Source organism: Onychomys torridus, chromosome 3 (genome assembly GCF_903995425.1).
Source record: "Onychomys torridus chromosome 3, mOncTor1.1, whole genome shotgun sequence".
Lineage (NCBI taxonomy): Eukaryota > Metazoa > Chordata > Mammalia > Rodentia > Cricetidae > Onychomys > Onychomys torridus.
The window spans coordinates 9,863,625-9,872,450 of NC_050445.1; the positions used below are offsets into that span (position 1 = coordinate 9,863,625).

The window sequence follows — 8,826 nt, forward strand, 5'->3', positions numbered from 1 at the left end:
AGGGACCCCATTTGTTCTTCAGAATGGAAAGGCTCCTTTCAAACTTGACTAGAACAGCACCCTCGCAGAGGGGCGAGACTGCGGGAGGGGGCGGAGGAGTGGAGTCCCCCACTTCTAAACCGTTCTCCTTTGTGGTGAGCGATGATTCTTTATCATGAAGCAGGCCATAGTTTGTAAAAGATCCAACGCAGCTAAAAATATCTTTTTTTTTTATCTTCTGTTGCAAGCAGTTGCATATTTTTTCCCCTAAGCCATTAACCACACACACCTGAAATGAAAACCCGAGAGTCTGATGCCTATAGATTAGCTTTGTGATTGAACCTTTGTGCAGCACGTTTTTAATTGGAATAACTCAAATTTTTGAAAGGTGGAAATAAGCGTTTTAGTTGTGCCTGGAAACGTTGAAAAAGAAACATTGGTCTTTTCATGCATTTCCCATAAACTTTAAACACAGTATCTGACAGAATATAATTTAGAGCTTTGGGTTATCCTGTACCTACACTCCCACTCCCCACACCCTGCCCCCAAAAGCAAAAGCAGTTAAGGGCTGGCCCCCACACAACGGAGTTGCCTGACTGATGCTGGGTTTCAGTGCAGTCCATAGGCAGCTGTGCTTAATGACATCATTAAAAATAGGGCACCAACTCTCTGAAGGTTCCAGTTCAACTCCTAAAACATTGACAGCCCTTGATGTCCTTCTGGCAACAGGTTCTGCTGAGATTAGTGGGGCCCCATGGGGATGAGTCGAAGGAGAAGGTGGGAAGTGCTGTCACAACGAATCTATATGTTAATGTTTCAGGTTTGGAGTCTGTGCATCTTAGGAACATGAGTGAGTCATGGATAAATTAAGAAATATGGGTCAGAACAAGTCAGGAGGCAAACCCAACAAGAAAAACCGAAACAGGAAAACAACAGAAGACTCCGGGCTCCAGACATCTTAAAGTTCCTTATATTTTGAAGAAAACCACTATTTCACTTATTCTTCTCAAGCCTGGGTTTTAAAAGAAAATCGTGTGTGTGTGTGTGTGTGTGTGTGTGTGTGTGTGTGTGTGTGTGTGTGTGTGTTTGCGCACGCACGCACATGCCCTTTCTGTGTATTTTTTAAGACGGTATGCCTTTAAGAGTAAGAGGCCAAAACTGTACTACTTAAAGAAGGTGATACAAACATGTAATTTAAAAGTTATTTCAAAGATTCAGTAGTTCCAGTGTAAACAATAGCTAGAATAAGAGAAAACACATAGGATAAAGAGTGGAGAAAAAGAGCAAAATTAGAAGTGACCTGGACTTGAGCTCTAAGTTATCCTGGTTTTTATTCAAGAATTGGGTACTGCTCACTGGTTCTCCTTCAAATCAATTATCACTGGCTTCTTCTTCTGATTCCCAAAATGAGTGGTTGGCTAGATGGGCCTTACTCAATTCTGGTCTTGTACGTGTAAGGGGTTCTAAGACTGAGCTTCTGTGAGGCATCAAGCAGGCTTACTAAGGAGAGTCGCCAGGGTTAGCCATCCATTGCTTAGCTTATCTGACATGGACGCGCTAAGTTGTGTTCTTGTGTGCATTGAAAGAGAATGAGCTTTTCTAGGAATGAGAGGCATTTTGCAGTCCCATCCAATGTAGAAAAAGATACTGCCCATTCACTGCCTTCAAATTTTTACAACAGAAAGGTCGCCTGTCTCTCAAAATGGTAAATTAGACGGGAACACCTAGAGTTGTTACTTCAAGATTATTCTTAAGGAAGAAAAATAAACAATAGTGGCCATTTTTCACAGGCATGCTCAGCCATCAAGAAAGCTTAATAAACCCCTATTTAGTATGCATTTATGCAGTGATTACATGAACTTTGACCTCTGGAGAGCTGTAGCAATTAGGTTCAGTGTCCGGGATCTCCTACACACCATTCCCCACAGGCTTCCTTCCTTCCTTCTCCCTGTAGTTTATGCTCTAAGAGGGTGCAAATGATTAAAGCTGGCTTTCCAGCCCAAGATTTTCTTCCTCACAAGTCAGATTTGCCCACCACTCCTGGCTGAACATCCCCCTCAGATACCGGGGCTCTGATTGAACATCCCTCTCAGATATTGGGGCTCAAAAGCAACGCATTTCAATTCAGCCTTGTCCCACACTTTCACAAAGATTAGCGCTAATGACCCAGTGAGTTCCATTTCTTAGTGCATGGCATCTGAAATGAATCAGAACTCTTTTGCCGGAATAATTTAACATTTTAAAAAGTATTCAGTGTCACTTATTTTAACTGAAACCTGAGTGGGTTGGGAGAAAAACTGAAGGAGGAGCAGTGGGGGGCTGCTATAAGTGCCTCTCTTCTCCCCCCCCCAAAAAAAGAACTAAAAGGGAAGAGGAAAGTGTTTTAAGTTTCTAGTAAACATTGTTTAGCAAAAGAATAATAGGAAGGTTGCCCCTTTCCCAAGGAGGGATGGAACTGTAATTGTTGCCTTTAGCTGAGAGCTCAGATAAACTGCTGGGACGCATTCTAAAGTGACCCATCACTGCCTTCATCTCTTCTTGAACTTTCGGTGAACCTGAGATTAAACAGGGGTGAGCAGCTAAGCAGTTTGTTGTTAGCAGCCTTTTCAACAACCCTTTCAGACTGAGTAAATATTGATCGGTTTGAATCTGATTGCCCCAGAGGAAAACACCGCTGCATCTGAATAGCCTCCAAAAGTAAACTCTCAAAGGTGAAGCAAGCCTCACAGTCACGGAGCCCCTAACTCAGGCCAGTCTGAAGACACCCCGGGTTTAGCCAGTACTTTGGATGAAGGTGGAGGAAATAGGGGGAGAGCGCATCTGAAAACACATTTTGTATTGCAATTACCCGGGATCCCTGATTAAGACCTTTGTTTCATTTTTAAACCTATGAACAAAATGTTATTTCCTGTTGTCCCTAGTTAGGTTGTTTCCGTTACAATTGCTGCCATTTTTCAAGGCGTTTAGCTGTGCCCCTCAGAGACCAAAACAGAAGAGAGAGAGAGACCTTGAAATAGGATGCGCTAAACGCCTTTGATTTAATCGATTGGGACAGCTAAAAAGATACAAATGTTTTCCTTGTTGAAAGGTGTATTAATGTCTCCTAAATGCATTGCTTGTTAGCTGATTTATTCTACAACCAAGGGAAGGCTAGGGATATTTAGCTGTAATTTATTGTTCTCTTTCCTCTCCGCCACATGAAAACAGCACCTTAAAGATAGGAATCTCTAGGATTCCAGCAGGTCGGACCCTGCTTTCAGATATTGAAATCAGGACAGTGGTATGCAAATGACACTTTAACACATTAAAGTATTTGAAAGCCAGCCATCTGTTTTGCTTTGTGGCCTTACACTAATAAACAAAAGATACAGTATAGCCAGGCGGGAAAGGGAAGAAAAGGGTGGTGTCTTTGAAGTTCTTTCCATCTACTTGAATCTTTTCAGGCCACCTCAGAAGCCAGCAGCGGAGAGGAAGGTTCCCAGAACCCTTGATATGCATGCAGCAACTGCTCCCACAAAGTCCACCCCATTTAACAGGGATGTGCAGGAAATCTCACAAGTGCTCTAGAAGGCCTGCAAATTCCAAAGTTTTGTAGCTTTTTCTCCCAGCCCCTCCTTTCAAAGCCCCCTCTGAAAAGCAAGGAAGTCATACGTCTGTATTTGTAATGCTGTAGATTTTCTACTCTGCTCTTAGGGCTCAAAACCTCCAAATAGGTGTGAAAACTGACAATGGAGACTTGTCTTTTTGGTCCAACACTTGCCTAGAATGTACAAGGCTCTGAGTCCCATCCCCAGCACCATCAGGAAAAGTTAGGAAATGTTGCTTAAACCCTGAAATACGTTAAAAAATAAAATGGAATTGGCAAAAGGTCTAGGAGAACCATGTTGAATACCATCACTTGTTGACTTCCTCTGAGATCTGACACATGCCTGCATCAGAAACAACTTGTGAGTTGGTTCCCAGGGTCACCTGGAAGAATCTGACTCTAGAGAGGAGAACATAAACTTCTTTCCTGCTGGTGTGGCATGGAATTAGAAATGTAGACCCTTTACAGCCATGGTGACAATGACTTGAAAGTTGAATCTGAAGGGCTAAGATGTGCAATGCAGAGAGGTGAGGGAGTGCTTGAAAGGGTGGACACTGATAGAAAGGATAGGGGAATGGAGGCAAGGCTCTATTGAAACAGACCATACTCAACTTAAGATAGAATATATTGAAACACTGCCTGGCCATCCAAAAAAGAAAGGGGGATCCTTAACACAGCTTTATACTAAAGCTGATTAAATGTGAATCCCTCTGCTCTTAGTTTCCTAACGTGAGGAAAGACTGACTGAAGACAGTTCTCAGCTTTTGAGGGGTTCTGTTTATATATACGTCAACATTCAGTTGGAGGTGAAAAGGTTAGCACTTGACCCAGGAAGTATCCATGTTTGTTTCAAAAATAGATCTCCTTCATAAATTTCTCCACTAGTTTTTTCCATTTTGAACTTTGATTATAATAAAGGAGCTGTTGTTATTGTAAAAAGACCAGTGCATTAACTGGACATTGGTTGGATGAAAATATGCTTATAGGGAAAGCTGAAAGCTGCCTGGCAATGGAAGGCCCACTTCTTTGCAAATAAACACCACCCTTCTGTCCTTCCCCACATGTCCTTCCCCTTACTTTGTAGTAAGCCACAAACTGTAGCCCAGCCAAATACACGGATGCTTAGGCATACCTGAAACTTGAATATTTTTATTACAGACATCTTAAGACCCGTAAATTCTGCTCTGGATCACATCCCTCCAGGATCTCAGAGCTGTTCATGATTGTACAGGAAATGGGGACTATCACAGCTCACAAAGGATAACTGATAGAACTCAGTGTGGTACTTCAGGGACATTAAAACATTGTGCGACATGCAGAAGACTATTCACGAATCACACAAAATATACATTCATTGTGCCATCCATCACATTAACAATCAGCTGAAAATACATTGTATCCAGCCATTATAACTGTGGGTACAAAGGGTGATTTGAAATACCTTTAGGTTACAAATAATCCATCACATTTTTTTTTAATGGAGGGTGGCCAGAGAAGCAAGAAGAAATCAGTAGTTTGGCACAGCAAACGTTTTGAACTTTGGGCTTCTCAGGCCTTCTTGACTCTGAAATAACAAATTGAGATGCCTACCTTCTGAGGCATCTGGTTCTGTTTGAATGATAGAGGGTTCTTTTCTCCATTTTTCACCCATAATCACACATAAACTGTATCAGTTTTGAGTTTGCACACCTTGTTTGATATAGTTACCTAGTGTTTCTAGAAAATCTGTATAAAGATAAATCTCTCGAGAGAAAGCATTTAGAACCAGCAAACTCACACACATGAAACCAACTAAGTTAAGGAGTGAATTAACTGTGTAAACACACTCAGTGCATCTCTTGTTCATGAGCCTTCAGATGCTCTCTTTTCTGTGTGTCCTACTTAAGAGCCAGGTAGAGAAGAACAATTACACAGATTAAAGGTGAGATGCCTCCCTCCTGCAAATGTCTGCTGGCAAAGGGAACTGTCCTCCAAAGGACATCTGAGAGAAACCATAGGTTGTGTGAAAAATCTCACAACAGTGAGGAAGGGATGTTGGGGACCACCGGAAATTGATGTGGGTACCCGATGTGGATTAAGAAGTTAACTTCCAACCAAGACTGCAGAATTCTCTGGAACTACACTATCCTGTCCAGGAGCTCCCTGGATAGGACCAGAAAGGAAGAGAGGGACTGTGAAGAAAGAAGATAAGCTAGGAATGTGCTTTGGGTAAGAAATCCCAGACCAGGAAGAAGCCTGGATTGCAGAGTTGGGTTGGAATGGCCTCAGTGGGAGGTAGTCAGGGTGTCTGAGGTAGATGATGCTGGAGAAGGGACGCAGGGCGAGGAGCTGGATTTCTCAGAAGATTCTTCAGCTTTCTCCTCGCTTCCAGGAGGAGTGGCCGGAGAGATGGGCAGGAGCCCCTCCTTCTCACGCTTCTTCTGCTTCATGCGGCGATTCTGGAACCAGATCTTCACCTGGGTCTCGTTGAGCTGCAGGGACGCGGCTATCTCCACCCTGCGCGCTCGGGTCAGGTACTTGTTGAAGTGGAACTCCTTCTCCAGCTCCGTGAGCTGTTTGGTAGTGAAGTTGGTGCGCACTGCGTTGGGTTGACCCACGTAGCCGTACTCTCCAACTTTCCCTAGGGTAAGGGAAGAAGAGAGGAAAAGGTCAAAATTCTTCAACCCTTATCCGATTGCCTCGTGTTTGGGGCAATATTCGGTTAACTGCTCAGCACAAACCAGGCTTGGAAGCGCCAGTGACGAACGATGTGTATGTAAAGTGTTAACCTGAAGTCAACCATTAGCGTGGTCAGGCTCGTGATTAATAGAGTTTGGTAGATATTAACAGAACTCCACCATCACCGACACCTCCCATCCCCAACTTACACACTTCCTGCTCTAGACCACTTAAACCTCAGCCCTTTTGAAAAAGCTGGGCCTGGAAACTCCTTTGCCCCAACACACCTGGACACCCTACATCACACACTACAACTCCAGACGACACTAGATAGAAGCAAGAACCCATCATTTAAAACCATGAACTTTCCTAGGAAACTAAGCACTCCGGCCGCTTTTCAGAATCAAGCAGCGTTTGTTTTCTAGCCCGCAGGACTCACCTGTTTTGGGAGGGTTTCTTTTAACTTTCATCCAGTCAAAGGTCTGCGCTGGAGAAGGAGTCTCTGAAGCAGGGGAGCGACAGGCTTCTTGGTGGCTGGCGTGGAGAGGGGATAAGGAGTTATTATACGTGGCCAGGGCCAGGCTCTGGTGCTCTTGTCCATAAGAGTGGTGAATGTACTGAGGCGAGCCCACAGTGCCCCCAGCATAACCCTGGTGGTGGTGATGATGCTGGACCATGGGAGATGAGAGGTTTCCAGAGTAAACAGCGGGAGCGCACGGGGGGTACCCACCACTTACGTCTGCGTCCTGATTTATTCCATAGGGGCCATAAGGCGCACTGAAGTTCTGCGCACCATAGCTTGGACCACAACTCGAGTGAGAATAGGAAACCCCCAGGTTCCCAGAAGTCTGGTAAGTAGCCGGCTGGGGGTGGTGATGGTGGTGGTGGTGGTGGTGGTGGTGGTGGGGCGAGCTGATCTGCACCCCCCTGCCCACTAGGAAGCGGTCGTCGCCGCCGCAGCTGTTGGCACTGACCGCGCAGGATTGGAAAGTTGTAATCCCATGGTCAGAGGGGTAGGCTCGCGCAGAGCAGGTCCCGGAGTCGCCACTGCCAAGGATGGGGTATTCCAGGAAGGAGCTCATTCTTGCATTGTCCATCTGTCACTGAGTGACTGGGTCCTGCGAAGCCCTGGGTGACCGTGCCAACTTTCTCACTTCCTCCATGGGACCAGAGAAGAAAAATGATATGAATGTACAGTGCGCAAGAGGCGGGGCGGGAAGGCGGAGGGCGCTAAGGGGAAGGACACGTGACTTTGTCAGCCAATGGCTGAGCCGCCTGCGAAAGTTTACGGGCTGCAGCGGTGATGGATCACCGTTTCAGTGGCATTTAAATCCCCGGCGCTCCTCAGTCTAGGTGACGCGCGGTCGCCCCCCCAGGCAGCCCGGGCCGCGGCGGTCGCTGCGGCCGCTGCGGCCGCTGCCAGAGCTGACTTGGAGCACTGGGGCCAAAGGGATTAGAGATTGCCTTCTGCGCGCACCCGACTCTGCTCGCCTCCGCCTCCAGGACGTGGGGGATGGGAGGCGACCCTCGGCGGCCCTTTCCCCTCCCCAGCCCAGAAAGCTGAACTGGCAAGAGGTGAGAGGGGACGAGGCCTCCCGGCTCCCTTGAGGCCGACGTCGGTAGGCCAGAGCTCTCTGCATGGTCGCAAGGACCCTGGCGGAGCCGGGAGCAAGCGGGGTGGGAGGGGTTGGAATCCAGTTGACTTGCCCTCGGCTGGGGACCGCCGCCACTACCCAGCCCCTGCAGAGACTTGAGTCCGGAACCGCGGCGCCTAGGGCAAGGCTGCGTGCGTCACTGGCTCGACAGCCTCGGAATGTAGGGGGACGTGCGCAGAGGATTGTCTGGGAGGAACCAGGGTGGGTGTGCGGGGGACCGGAGAAAGAAAAGAAACTACTGTCCTCCACCGGAGGGTCTCCAGCCCTCTTTCCTGACTCGTACGGCCAATAGCGTGGTCACGGGAGCTTATGTAATTCGACCCCAGGGGGCAGGGGAGCCCTAGGAACCTAGCTCTTGCAAAAAGGCCGGGTGTCCACTCTCTTCTCTGCCCTCCCTCTTCCCTAGATCTCTACCCCTTTCTCCTCCCCAGCCAGCTTTGCCCTTGGTAGCCTTGCTGGATCCGGAGCAACTCGGCTGCTGGAGATTGAGGCTAGAAGGCAGAGGAGAGAGATGACGCTAGCAGACGTGGCGGGCGTGAGGGCCGAGCCAGAGCTGCAGGCCATCTGTCCGGTCTTAGAGACCCAGGAGCTTGCGCACTCCAGCGTAGGCCTCACAGGGCCGAATCACAGCTCCTACAAAGTATGCTGACCTCACATTTCTCTCTTTCAGGAGGGGCATGTTGGGAGTGAGAGAGCTTCCTCTTCCCACGGCCCCTATTGCGTGTCTGGAGTGTGGAGCGTGGCGGGGGGGGGGGGTAGTGTGTGTAAGGACTGGCAGGTGGGAGGGGCAGTGGACAGATGGCTGAGTGGATGGGACACTTTCCAACCGACTGTGTAGTTGCTTGTGTGAGCCTTCAGGTCACTCCCCGGAGAGACACGTGCAGATGTGAGCCTCATCCCAAGACAGGGGTCCTGTTTTCCATCAACCTGGCCCTACAATGATGCTGA

The 8,826-nt window shown here is 47.6% G+C and overlaps 1 protein-coding gene across 2 annotated transcripts; it reads right to left on the minus strand.

Moving 5' to 3' along the window:
• Positions 1 to 4,470: 4,470 nt before the first annotated feature.
• Hoxa1 (homeobox A1) lies at positions 4,471 to 7,416 on the minus strand. 2 transcript variants are annotated; one of them, XM_036182250.1, is made up of 3 exons: positions 6,961 to 7,416; positions 6,663 to 6,757; positions 4,471 to 6,185 (listed from the first exon to the last, which is right to left on the minus strand). In XM_036182250.1, exons 1-2 carry the CDS (start codon positions 7,318 to 7,320, stop codon positions 6,698 to 6,700), a joined length of 420 nt encoding a protein of 139 aa, XP_036038143.1. In that variant the 5' UTR covers positions 7,321 to 7,416; the 3' UTR covers positions 4,471 to 6,185; positions 6,663 to 6,697. The 2 variants fall into 2 exon arrangements, with proteins under 2 accessions (XP_036038143.1, XP_036038142.1); XM_036182249.1 differs by having other exon boundaries at positions 6,663 to 7,416.
• Between the last annotated feature and the right edge of the window lie 1,410 nt (positions 7,417 to 8,826).

Bases quoted from the DNA above. Each gene is read 5' to 3' on its own strand.
- Hoxa1 (XM_036182249.1), bottom strand. From the start codon at position 7,320: ATGGACAATGCAAGAATGAGCTCCTTCCTGGAATACCCCATCCTTGGC. The intron at 6,186-6,662 runs GTGAGTCCTGCG...CCCTTACCCTAG, and splicing joins AAGAAACCCTCCCAAAACAG to GGAAAGTTGGAGAGTACGGC.